The sequence below is a fragment of the Chanos chanos genome, chromosome 9 (genome assembly GCF_902362185.1).
Source record: "Chanos chanos chromosome 9, fChaCha1.1, whole genome shotgun sequence".
Taxonomy (NCBI): domain Eukaryota; kingdom Metazoa; phylum Chordata; class Actinopteri; order Gonorynchiformes; family Chanidae; genus Chanos; species Chanos chanos.
Window position 1 is genome coordinate 4,174,495 of NC_044503.1, and position 14,213 is coordinate 4,188,707.

General features: G+C 42.2%; 1 protein-coding gene across 1 annotated transcript in view; it reads left to right on the top strand.

Annotated features, from left to right (window-relative positions):
- hcn2b (hyperpolarization activated cyclic nucleotide-gated potassium channel 2b) overlaps positions 1 to 14,213 on the top strand; it is a 38,675-nt gene that overhangs the window by 19,342 nt on the left and 5,120 nt on the right. Inside the window, 2 exon segments of the mRNA XM_030785658.1 lie at positions 8,343 to 8,489; positions 9,239 to 9,479. Of these exon segments, the coding sequence (XP_030641518.1) occupies positions 8,343 to 8,489; positions 9,239 to 9,479 (388 nt within the window).

Below are 14,213 nucleotides of genomic sequence, written 5' to 3' on the forward strand. Positions count from 1 at the left end.
ACCTTATTATCCAATCAAATTTTTCTACTGTCTCCCTTTCCCCAATCAAATACTTCTGGTGCCCTACATCACCCAATCAACAGCCTCTAGAGCCCCTTACCAAATTTGAATACCGTCCCCCCGTCACCCAATCGAATGCTTCTATTTATCCTCTTTTGTCCAATCAGAAGCCCCCGTCCTTCACTGCCGTGAGACATATTTCCGTGTCTGAGGACGAGCCAGAAGCACAGCACTGCAGTCTTTACGTAATGTTACTCCGCTCCGGGATCTCAGATGCTCTGTAGGAAACTCTGCCCATGGTCGCTTCTGAAAACGATGCCAGGATTGGACCGGCGGTAGATGGTGGCAGCTCGGTTGAAATCGCAAAATGCCTTGAAACGCACGAAGTTCCAGACTAACCGTGAACAAGAAGTGGAGGAAGACCTTCTACCACACGTTTGGTCAACATAACAACTTCTAAGGGTCTTCTAAGTTAGCCCTCAATTAGTCTGCGATAATTATATGTATCGGATCATGCCAGTGGCAGTGGCAGAGGCTGGCGGTCTGAGAGAGAACTGGTTTTATGAGTAAAAGATGACACTGGTCGATTGGCAGTACTTATTAGTAGCTGCGATAACATCCCTTTGTGGCCCAACAGGCCTCCCCTGGGATCTATTGATCTGTTAGAGATCCATTGATCTGTTAGAGATCTATTGGCCACGCTGAACCGAAAACATTCCATTCTACCATGTACATCTATCTGTTCTCTCTCTCTCTCTCTCTCTCTCTCGCTCTCTCTCTCGCTCTCGCTCTCTCCCTTTTGTCTGTGGGAATGGATGATCTTCAGATAATACCGAGGTGCAAATTAAAAAAAAACAAATTACCATAGCAGTTGATTTCACTAAACTTTCTCATTTGCTTTCATTTCTTTTTCTTTTTTTTTTCCCTGAGTTCTCATTGTTTGCGATGTAAACTATTGTCTAGAATAATCTCTCTCTCTCTCTCTCTCTCTCTCTCTCTCTCTCTCTCTCTCTCTCTCTTTCTTTCGGCCTCCGTGCCGAATGTTACATTTAACACACATGGTGTAATCTGTCCCATGGCCTTGCAAATGAAAATGAAAAATATTTCATTACCAGAACAAACTTGTATTAGTCTGTTACCCAGTGACCCTGTCAGGTATTAATTGAGGGAGCTGTTTTTCTACTCATTGAATAGTTTTTTTTTTTTTTTTGGCGTGTGCAAAGGCTGTGAATGTGACCCTGAGGATGAATCCAGTCTTTCAGTTTCTGTGAATGAGTGAACGAACATTACGTAGAAGTAGTGAAGATTCTTTGGGGGTTTTTTGTCGCAGACCATGACGTCAGCACAGTGACACACGAGGTTGTCTCTGGAATGCTTAATGCAATCGGTCAATTTCATTTCCTGTCCTTGCGTGGCAGGCATCTGTGACAGCCATGCATCACCGCCATGCGCCTTGGAGACTCATCTCTCGGCCCCATAAAACACACGACACGTTCCCTCAGGGTCCGCCACCTATCCCAAACCCGGGAAAACTGATTGGATCTCTGAGCTCCAACAGAGGTAAATGGATTAAAAAAATGACAGTCAGATTTGTGTGGCTTTATAACATGAAAAAGCCTTTCATCCTAATGTAAATTGCCCCCACACCTTAATGATATATTCCTACAATTCATGTTTAGTCTTTTTTGTTCGTTTGGGATGTTCTTGATAAACGTGCTTTAGCAGTCTAAACTTCCTTTGTACACCTATGCTACTTCATATTAAGTGTAATGAGAAAACAATTGCGATGAATACTGTGTCACAACAATTCATAAGTGCACAGTAATAACTCTACAGAGCTAATATGTAACTATGCAGTTCATGCAGACACCTGGTATGAGGAGGAATGCTTTAAACACCTGTACTGGTGTTTCATTCCGGAACATTCTCCAGAGCTTGGGTGTAGTGTGGCTTTTAGAGATCTGTCAGCCTTTTGTTGTCAGACTGAGCTGTGTCTGACAGACTCACTGTTCCAGTGTCACGGTCTGGTTTGATCTATTGGCAAGACTGACTTATTAGCCGTGGGCAGCGGGTGAGTCATTACGGCAACGGAGACAGAGAACCTGTCCATCAAACACGTGGGCAACCAATCAGAGAACACTCTGACTGTCAGCCGTGGGCCATCTGTCTTTGGCTCCGCCTTATGCTGTGCGTCTCTGGGCTTCAGCTCACAGGCAGTCCGTGGCCGCTCTCTGAGGCAATAAACGTAGAAATTGGTAATACATCAGACTTTTTTTTTTTGAAATGGCTTGGGAACAATTTCAGGGTCCAAAAGGGACCTTGAAGTGGTAGCGGTTTCTGTAAGAGGTACAAAGCACCAGTTATGGATTAGTCAGTCATAGTGGCCCATAGCTGTATATTTGTTCCTTTAAGAAAAGAGGGTGGTTTTGAACCCCAGGAGGAGGGGAAAAAAAAAAAAACACTAAGAGTTTTGACAGAAGTCTGAAATGTGTTTTATAGCCTGTTCCGGCGGTCTGAAGTTCCGTTTCGTGCGTATTCAGCCCGAAAAACGCGTTCGAAGGAAATCTTTAAACTGTGATCGTAGCCAAGAATAAGTGATTTCGTTCTCCGCTCCGGCCTGTCAGTTTGTCTGAATGAAACGGAGAGTGAGGAGAAAACAGCGTGATTGAAAGTGACAAACCCTAAATTACACACAGACTCCGTCAAACTCTAAGTGAATGGGGATGAACAAAGCTGGGTCTCCATGGGTCTAAATACCATTAGAGCCAAAGTGTCACCCTCAATTAAGGAGTGTTTATTAAAAGTACTCTTGTGTAATAGAAAGTGTTTAACGCTTATTGAATTTGAAGATAGGATGAGGGTCTTTGCTCTGTGTCTGTGGGGCCATTAGCTGGTGGGGGGCTTGGGGGTTGTGTGTGTGTGTGTGTGTGTGTGTGTGTTGGGGAGGGGGGGGGGCATGAATTTAGAAAATAGGAATGGGGGGGGGGGGGGGGTTCTTGGAAGCCCCTCGGGGTGTCTTGACTTTTAGTCGGTGAAAGCCCTTATCCTACTGTAATTAATTAAGATGAAATTAGATTAGGATTTGAGGCGGATTAGGGGAGACAAAGGTTTCGTGAAATGGTTTTATAATAGAGGGGGATTTCCACTTGATGTTAATTAAAGTGTATCGTTTCTTCTCCCCTCTATCCGAATCCGCAGCCAAAGAGGATCATGATTAGGAACATGTGTGTGTACACGTGCATGTATGAGTGTGTGTGTGCGCGCGTGTGCGCGTGTGTTGTTTGCATGATACATGCACGTTCGGAGTGCGGTTTTGTTTTTCTGTGTCCTCTTTTCTCATTGGATCAGTGAATGTGTGTTTCTCTACATGCACACGTGTGTACGTATTTGCGCGTGTCTGTCTGTGTGTCTGTGCATGCGCGTGTGTGTGTGTTTTTGTACGTCTGCTTGTGTTAGTGAATAATGTGGACGGTTATATTGTATGGAACATCATATTAGTCATTAAGAGCTTAGTGGATCAATGCGATCTTTGTCATCAAACACAAGGCTTTTGATCCCATGAAACCGAGACAGAGAAATGACAACATGTATCACTCCTCAGACAATTTCACCCAGATCAAACTTGCTTTTTAGAACTTTTTTTTTTCCCACAGAGTTGGAGCCCTCTAAAAACTTCACTTTTGCTGCAGACTTCACCAAGGACTTTTTTTTTTACCATCTCCTTGGTAACCACTTCTAGAACTCAGCTATTTCATCTCATTAACTTATTTATTTGTTTATTTATTTTTTTTCCTTCAAGGTTTTAAAGAGAACTTAGAGCGTTCTCCAAAGAAAAAAAAAATATGCGTAAGCAGAAAGAAGATGAACTGAGAAGACTTTGTGTTGTAGACCACGCGCGGACTAGAATGGCTGACTGATTTGTCATCAAGCTAGAACAATACCAACAAATTCAGTCCGCAGAATGTACGTCATTCTTAACAAGGCTGTAGATCACATCTCCACAACCTCACGAACATTCCAGCTCCACAGCCTAACTCCAGTTCTACAGGAAGGTAGAGTCTTTGGCACCTCGATTCCATTTCATTTGAGACAAGGAATCACTTTTAAGGTGAAAGTCCTTCAGCTTTGGCTCGTTCCTTGTGAACTGCTTTGTTAGAGTAGACAAACGTAGCAGTAAAACCACACATCACACAGTGACTTTATCGTCACGCTTTAATCAGTCTGGAAAGGTAAAGCTGAACTCGCGGACGTCACTCTTTCGTCTCCTCCTCTTTCTGGTCCGACCAATCAGTGGCCAATCGATGTCCGGGCCTGACCAATCAAACGGATCCTTTTCTGGATTGCTGATCACTGGTTAATTCTGCTCGTCATCTGATTATCATGTTCAGCTGTTCATCATTCATTACCTCTTTGCTCCCTGCGTACACATACTCATTCAGCTCTCTGGACGTCTCTCAGTGTCGAGAGTGTACTGAGCTGTGTTATTCTGAATCAACGTTTTTCCTGTGTATTGACTTTACCTAGTTTACCATTTCTAACACCTGTGTTGCCTACATAAACCTGTTCCTGTGTTTGAGACGTTGGCCTGTTTCTCGACTTCACATTGGTTGACGAGTTAATAAAGTCCATTGCCTGGTGCACACATAGATAGTCTCCCTCAGTCTACATGACAGCAGGTCATTACACCACCATTAGACCACCAGCGTGCTGAGGAAGAGTGGATAGAGCCCCACCATATTCAACAGAGAATAAATCACATTCCAGTTAGAGAAAAAATCTTCATCATCATCCTCCTCCTCCTCACTGTGCAAGATCGTGAGTGAGAATTCATCATTTATGCACTTTTGCTTTGTACAAGATGAAACCGATGGCTACAGCAAAAAAAACCCAAACTGTACGCTTCTTTGCCCCTGGAAGAGAAATCACAGTGAAGGTCTGTTTGGACGTGTCTTAGGATGCAGGGCCTATTAGGTTTTGTGTTTTATCTATCTGCCAGGATGACCTGTCTGTGAGTGCAGGCCCAGTCAGGTTTGTGTTTTATCTCCCAGACAGGACGACCTGTCTGAGAATGAGTACGGCTTTATAAAGTTCTCTCTGATGGACGGCCTCTGGGAATGCACACGCAGACAGACTGTGTTGTAAATTCTCTCTGGTAGGATGCGTTTGAGAATGCAGTGAGGTTTTGTAAATTCCGTCCGTTAAGACGCCTCTGAGAATTCAAAAACAGTCGGGTTTTCAGGTGCTGTCTGCTCAAGGTTGCATTTGGGAACGCGCACACCGTAAGACAGCGAACGATCTCTCTCTTTTAGAATGCACCTCGTTTTCAAGCAACAACTGAAAAAGACAACCAACAGAGACATCCTACTCTTCTCTTAACCCCTCTCCCCCTTACCCCATGACTTAACCCTCCCCCGTCTCCGATATTTGACCACTAATCCACTGGTAGACATTTAAAGATCTTCATCTTCATCTTCGTCTTCATCTGTCTGCCTAGTGCCTGTCTTGTAAGCTGTGTATAAGTCCTTTTATTGCCATGTGACTTGATAATATTTGATATGTCTCAGCATTGCAGCCAAAGCACTGTGGAGATTACATTTAGATTTATTCATTTAGCAGACGCTTTTATCGAACGTGACTTCCAAGACCGGGAGAATACAAACCAAGCTAATAGCCATTAAGGAGCTGTCTGTTGTTTAAGTGCCACAGTGAAGTTCAGTGTCAGAGCCGATGCATATGTAAGAATGTTGAAGGAAAATAAGAGGGTGATTTAGAAGTGTTTATTTCCCCCCCTCGCAGTGTTTTGTCTGTAATGAAGCAGCTAAAATTGTTCTCCGAGCGTTTGATCCTCTGGTCAGACAAAAGTTTTTTGGCTGCTTTTGAAGTGGACCAATCAAAGTCCTCGGAGCATGTTTTCTTCTCTGCTCAAGGGGCTCAAATCGTGACGGAAAGTCGTGCTTGCAGAAAGTAAAGTTTGCTAATTTATCTGGGGTTTTTTTTTGTTTTTGCCACCTCTCTTGCTCTTTTTTTTTTGCTCTCACTCGCTCGCTTGAGAAGGCAAGTAATACCCCTTGTCATAAGCAGAGGGAATGACCTTTGACCCCGTGGCGTGAAGCATGCTCTACCACTGCAGGGATGAGTCACAGAGAAAGCCCATTAACAGACTGCCCTGCATCTCCACCAACTCAACTAGTGAGAGAGAGAGAGAGAGGGGAAGAGGGAGAGAGAGAGGGAGGGAGAAAGAGAGAGAGAGAGGGAGAGAGAGAGGAAGCAAGAGAGAGAGTGAGAGAGAAAGAGAGGAGAGAGAGAGAAAGAGGCTTATGTAATCACGTCTATTAGGTGGGGGCTGGGGCAGATTGGGGGGGGGGGTCATTTCATCCCAGCAATATCTTCCTCATTTGTCAGAGAATCTGTGCTGTAAGGATTCTCACTTTGATTTGATCCAGTTGTTGATTCACATGCACGCAGCGTTTATTACAGTTGTTATTTAATTTAATTGTTTTGGGCAGTGTGTGAAAAGTTCACATTTTCTCACAGTCTTACCCATGACACGCGTGTTACTGATCGCTGACAGAAACAGACCAATGCATTTTCTTGGCAAAGGGCAAAACTTAAAATACCACACGAAGAAAACAAAGTACAGTATTTTCACCAACAAGCAATGATTTTTTTATAAGCCCTCCCTGTTTCCCATAACGCTGCTGACAGGACTTGACAGAGTACAGTAGCGTGGTGAAGAAGGAGACCACTTCAGAAGGGTACTGTGTTTTTCATATAAACTGCGTCTTTTAATAAAGAGGCAGCTTTGGGTAATTAGCTAACACAAATAATTATTTTCTCATTAAATCATAAAATGCTGGCTGTCTGAATCTTGACCAGCTTGGTTCACAGGCGCTGCCAAAACAACTGTAAACCTAAATCGACTTAGTCTGAGGCAACTAACACAAGAACATACATGGAGATGAGGTTGTCGGGTCAACTTGTCAATGCATCATACAGACTCTACAGTATGACATCTAACACACACACACACACACACACACACACACACATAAAACGAACACCCACCCACACACACACACAGCTGTAATACATGTATGGCAAATTTTAGTTTAGTGTTGAAATCTGGGGTGGTGTTTTACAGGAGAATCTAAATATTTTCAAAGGTAATTCAGTGTTGTTGAATTTGCTACGTGGTCGGGGCGTAATTGCGTTTCATTGTACGGTCTGAATCTGCTCTGCTAATATCAGATTCTCGCCTGTCTGTCTGTCTCATCCAACCTAAATAATCCACTTTGATGTCTCTGAAAATAGTAACCAAGCACATACAGGAATACAAGCCTGGCCAATTAATTATTCTCTACCATGATATGCCATGGTTACAGCCCAGTTGCTTTCTGTCCAAGACCAGAAAAACAGAAGATTCTGATGTCATTTTTTTTTTATCCAAAGGGGAAGCTATATATGGACATGCCCAGAGATCTGAATTAGTCCAGAAAGAGGGCGTGTCTGTTTTGTCTGTATTCTGTAACGGAGCCCTGAGTGATTTCATGTTTTATTCAAACAAGTGATTTTTATGTTTCTCTGTCTCTCTCTCTCTTTTTCTTTTCCAAATTTGTGCCTGTAAATTGGGTTGAGTGTAACTGAAATCCTCTGTGATTAAACTGGATTAAACTGACATAAACAATTTGTTATAAACACATGTGTGTAGCAGTAACAATCCCTGTGTGAATACAATAAACCTCTTGCAATGTAAATGCATTGGTGAAACATTGCGAAGCATTCACAACACATAGCATACCAACCCTAACATGCACTGGGATCCAGGCCCATGGCTACAAGCTTTGATGTCCCCCTGAAGCCCTGTGTGTCTTTTAACTGTTTCGTTATGATTAGCTAAATATAGTAAGTGCCTTTGCATATGAAAGTGTTACCTGTTTGTGCTTCGGCGGGTGTTCTTTATTTACAATAGGAGCACACCAGTTTCAACCCAGTTTTACCAGTGTAGCGCTTCCTTTTACCTCCTTGTTGTCATCTGTCCTCAGTGTTGATGCTATCTAATATATCATTAATAATAAAGTTATCAGAGAGTCATTTAATGATCCCAATTCAGATGAACTCCTTGGTCATATATATTGCCCTGTTTCCCAGACTGTATGTATGTCTGTATGTATGTATATATATATATATATACATATATATATATATATATATATATATATATATATATATATATATATATGTATATGTGTGTGTGTGTGTGTGTATGTATGAATGTGAGTTCAGTCAAACTAAAAGTAAAGACGTGTTCTTTCTCCCCTTTCTCCTTGTCTTTTCTTCTCCAGTACAAACAAGTTGAGCAGTATATGTCCTTCCACAAGCTTCCAGCAGACTTCAGACAGAAAATCCACGATTATTACGAGCACAGATACCAGGGCAAGATGTTTGATGAGGAGAGCATTCTGGAAGAGCTGAACGAACCGCTGAGAGAGGTAATGATACGGTGGTCCATACACTGCTAACCAGTCCAGTCGGCCCGCTCACATCTCAGAGTTTTTCACCCTGATCTAAAACAAACTATTTCACAAGGCTTAAATAATTAAAAAAAAAAAGAGATTTCAGAGCGCTACGTGAATGTGAGGGTGATACTTTTATTAGCTGTAATTAGGTCCTGTATCAGGTTTATTCACTGTGGTTAGTAGTGTATTGCCACAACATCATTTCTATTAGGTGTAATCAGCCACTGTTCCAAGCTGCAGTTCCATAGCAATGAGGCATTATATCAGGTTTATAATGACAGACAGGAACAATTAGACCTTGAATCATGTTTTTTTAAAGCAGTAATTAACTATTATATTATGTTTACTAACTATAGCTAACATTAACTAGCTACTATATCATGTTTATTAACTGCAACAACCATTAATTAGACATTCTACCACGGCCATAACTGTTCTTACCAACAAATAGCTAGTATATTTGTTTATTAACTAATACCATTAATTAGCCACTACATCAAGGTCATTAGCAGTAATTAGCCACTATATCATGCTTATTAGTGGTAATTAGCCACTATATTATGCTTTACAATATGTTATGAAATGCTTATAAGGTTTCATTACACGGTGTTATAAAGAGAACGCTCATACTGCGTGTGACCCATATTAGTCTTTCAAATATCCAGCACAACATTTCTTTCTCTCTCTCTCTCTCTCTCTCTCTCTCGCTCCCTCTTTTTCAGGAAATTGTTAACTTTAACTGCCGCAAGCTTGTGGCCTCCATGCCTCTTTTCGCCAACGCCGATCCCAACTTCGTGACGGCCATGTTGACCAAGCTGCGTTTCGAGGTCTTCCAGCCGGGCGATTACATCATACGTGAAGGAACCATCGGCAAGAAAATGTACTTCATCCAGCACGGAGTTGTCAGCGTACTCACCAAAAACAGCATGGGCATGAAGCTCTCCGACGGCTCCTACTTCGGAGGTACGTTCCAAATTACCGCCCCCACCCCCCCCCCCCCCCCCCCCCCCCCCCACGTCCCTTCAGCCCAGCAAAGGGAATCCTTCACGTATCGTGCAGTCACGTAGCTTTTCCTGTGACCCCACCCCCTGAGAATGGCATACGGTGGTAGCTTTAATCTTCTCTCTACTTTCAGGGGGTCAGGGCCATTAAGGACGACGCGCGATTCTGTATTCGCATACGGAGTCTGATACGCTTGACTCAGATGATTTGCTGTATGTTGTTCTTTCTCTGCGGATGAAATTTTACTTTGTAAGGACTGTTTATCTCTCATAGGAGTCTGAATGGTGGCTCCTGAAGCTTAAGGCCATGTAAATATCGTATCTCCTGAAAGGCATTTTTATAGTCTTTCCTTAAATTATCATAAGGAAATGTAATGAAAATTAGTATTCTAAATTAGTATATTAAAAGTACTTAAAAAAAAAAAAGCTTAACTTGGCGTTTAAATTTCACTCTTTGCTCATTGTTACCCTTCAGCGATGCTTAACCCATTTTTTAGAGGTGATTCTTCGAGCTCTTTTGGGAACTTGGTGCTGCAGATCCAGAAAAAGACACTTTTTTTTCTCCCCCTTTCCCAAGAATTTCGGTTGGAGGCCAGGGGGCATTTTTTTTTTACAAGTACAATTGTGCAGGAGAAGGGCAGAGTTCGGTTCAAAACCGCGAACGCTCTCCCAGCCCACGGCTGAGGCTGTGCGACAGTGTTTTTCAGAGGGGCGGGAACACACGTGCCCCAATTAATTATACTTCATTAGTGGAGCAAAAGCCTCATGACAGAACAATTTGTAACATCCACCTTGGAAATACCGAGCCAAAAAAAAACATCATTACGGAGAGAGAGGTAGCCAACCTTTTCCCGAATCACGGGCGCACACACACACACACCTTAATCAAAAGCGTTGGTTTGATTAGCTGTCTCTGACTAGCAGCCTGCTCACTCTGAACAGAGAGGATCCTCTTGAAGTGAGTTCGAAGCTATATAAACAGCCTCACCACATAGGCGCGTTTGGAATGAAATGCCGCGGTTGTTTGGTTACTTTATATAACCTCTTAAAACACTTTTATTTAACCGAGTGAGGACAAAATGGTGCGTGTTGTTTATACAAGAGATTGGAGATGCGGGGAAGCCAGGCTTCTGTTCCGCGAACTGGACTGTATAAGGAAGAAAGCCGTAAATGCTCCTCCGAGGAGAAAGTGTAGCGTTAGCCTTTGTTTTGTTTTAAAGGGAAATACAGGAGCGCGTTCGAGTCGCCGTCTCTTCCACAGTCGTGCTCTCTGGCCCTGCAGGGAAGCTACATCATTAATCTTCTCAACTGTAAATCGCTGAACAGATACTCAGAGAGAGAGAGAGAGAGAGAGAGAAACACGAGCTTCAAAGAGATAGTCAAGGTCATTTGTTTATAACGTCCTTTGTAAAAGAGACCGTCATAATTCATTGGTGAAAACATTTAAAGTCAAATTTGCTGTTTTTTTGTTTTTTCTGCGCCTCTTTCTCTTATCATTTAGCGTATGATGGCCGTATAGACCATCATTAGAACATCTCTGAAGTAACAAACATCTGGCAGTGGACATATTTTTTCACTTGACTACGCTCATTAATTTTTTTTTCTCTCTCTCTCCATGGTCCCCTTTCTGCCCATAGGGTCCACTTACAGGCTGTTGGATATAAGATTATACGTGAGAGAGAGAGAGCGTCGACTGTTCGCTTTGCTGTCCTGACGCGTACGTTATACGATATTTAAAAAAAACCCTCTCAAAAAGACACAGGACACACCTCACATGCGGGTGTATGGAGACCAAGGGGGGGAGGAACATATGGTTGCCAAGACGACAGTCAGTCATGTGAAAATGGTCGGGATTTGAGGGATGTAAGCCTCTACGATTGGCCTCCTACTTCTGTCAGTGAGCCTCTTTGATTTCTCCCCCCACTGACAGTCTCTGGTTCAGACCTGTCTCATTTCAGGATGTCGCTCATAGTGAAGGTCGTGTCCATAAAGGCATTGTGACTGTTTCCAAAGCACTTTATCAACTGCTCATAGCCCTTTAACAAGCCTGAATGATCAGTATAGGAGTGTAAAGCAAAAAGGCCATTATAATAATAATAATAATGATAATAATAATAATGATAACAAAATAACTGTAGTAATAATAATAAAAATAACTGATGATGATAAAAATTATATAATATAAATATGTATGAACAAAAATATTAGATGACAAAAAAAGTGAGCTACGAAGTGCGACGGCGATCACACAGTCAGCATCGGCATGATTCACAGGGACCATAACTCACACGAATGACTGGAAGACAAAAAAGAGATATGACTGCCAAGAATAGTAATATTACAGTAGGTAATAGTAATACAAGGATAGAAATACTGTAGTATAGGAACACTAGACTCTGCTATCACCCGCCGTACTCTTGAGCACAGAGCCCGGCTTGGGTCAGTACAATACAGTCGTCTGATTTGAACTCATGAAAACAAATGATGTTGATTACTTGGCTGTAAATAAACGGAAATGGAGTCAAAATCTCGCTCAGACTGTTGGTATCGAAATGCTGTGCGTGCGTAAATGGGCTCAGGTCAATACAGCGTAATTACTGTATAATATTTACTCACGAAGAGCTCTTGGCTACGTTCCGGAAAACTCCTTCCCTTTGTTCATGCTGAGGAGGGGGACTCTTAAACCGATTGTTAGCTGTACACAATTAATGTGTGTGTTTCAAGCAAAAGGAAGTCGGAAGAAAAAGATCTGAGAGAGAGAGAGAGAGAGAGAGGACGTTGTAACATTCACAAATCAAAGACCTAGAAAATGCCCTCAAAAAGGATAGAACAGAAAAGGCAAAGATTTAGTTGGTCGCAGGAGAAAACAGACTCTCTAAGGACAAAGTAGTAATCCATGAAAATCCTCTTGTGTTGGTGGGAACCTTCAAGCTGAGGCAACTTTGAAACTATTTTACCCTTTCATTGTTGTGCATACCAGACTACACACCTAATGCAACATTCAATTGATCTACTTTACTCCTACACTAAACAAGTAATTGCATAAACTGCTTTCTTCAATGCTATGAAAGCAGACAGTTTCAACCGTGTTGACATGTTGTCAACCTTGTTTAAGTACAGCCAATCCCATTATTTAAATTTTTACATTGTGAAAAAAAAAAATCTGCATATTGTGATGGAAGAGAAAATATTACAGAACTTCTCTTTATATTTTTATTCTAAAATCTAAACATTTTGGTTCCATTTTTCTTAACTTACAGAGGGCTTGGATGTGTGTGGTTTTCATATAAAGACTGTAACTGTATGAAAAACAGCTTTTGATCAATTTATGTATCACAAATCCAGTTGTTATTCACTGAGGGACCTAACAAGTACTACAAAACAATTATTCTTATCTCATGAATGCGTATTCCTTACTGATAGCTGTATGTCCGTAACAGGGTTGACCGGGAAACATGAGAAAACATACAACAGATCTGATTGGGTGTAACGATATGCTGGCAGGGTCGGTTCTTCTGATAGGTTTATGTATACGTTATTCAGTGATGTGGCAGGAATAGCAGAAAACAATTTTCTTTTGTGGTTGTTTTAAACATTCAGATTCAAAACGAACCAGTAATGCTGAAATGACTTGTGAAAAGTACTAAAGCCTAAAGAAACTAAACTGTCCATTACGTGACAGCGAGTCCCGGCCGGCGCACGCAGAGTTAAGCATTCGTCCGCTCCGTGAAACGTTTGCGTTCGTTAGATTAAATCCTCAGCGACGTTTCATCTCCAGGCCCTTAGATAAGGTTAGTTTAGTCCCAACAACACAATACATCAGTCAAGGAGAGCAACACCCAATGCTCACTTTGAAGTATGGTCACTACCTCTCATTTGCATGTATCCCATTAAGTCAGCTGGGCTCTGGACTCTTGTTATAACTAAGCTCCACTCAGCTCCAGGACTGCCTTGAGTGATCTGACCTTGGCTAATCTCCGGGAATGCAGACAGAGAGGAACGGGTGGATGGGCGGGAGGCTCGTGTAACAACAGCCTGAACAGATGGGGGTTTTAGTACCTTACCGTCGCGGTAGCGCTGAAAATTCAGGTTGAACGTGTGGTTAGAGCGGTCATTGTGTTTCTCTGCGTCGTGTTTTTGGCTCGCGTAATCAGTCGCAGATACCATCAGTCAAGTGGTGCTCTGATTGGTGCGGCTTTATATGATAAATTTCAGTGAGACATACCATGAATAACATTATTTTTTCACTCAGACCTCAGATCTGCATGACGACAAAATGTGGGACTTTGAAACCACGCTGTGGACACGCTTCTGAATCCATCTATACCCCAGATATGAATCAGTCAGCGCAAATTTCTGATGTGGTTCTGTATCCTACAGAAGGACGCTGTCAAATGAATGAATGATATGAATGTAACAGTGAATGTTATGAAACAATATGATTTGAATGTAACAGTGATTGCAGATTCCTGACATCAGGAAAGTGATCACCGACATCCCTCTGAATTCTCATCGCAGCCAGTCTTACCTGGACACCAAGAGCCCACATGCTTTTCAGATCGTTCAGAATAAGAATGCCGATCTTGGATCAGTAGCCTTATGTCCGTATAAATGCATTTATCAGGGTTACGACAGTAGTATACACTGATTCTAGATCAGAACTCTCACTCTGATATCCCGTACCTCGTCGCTGATC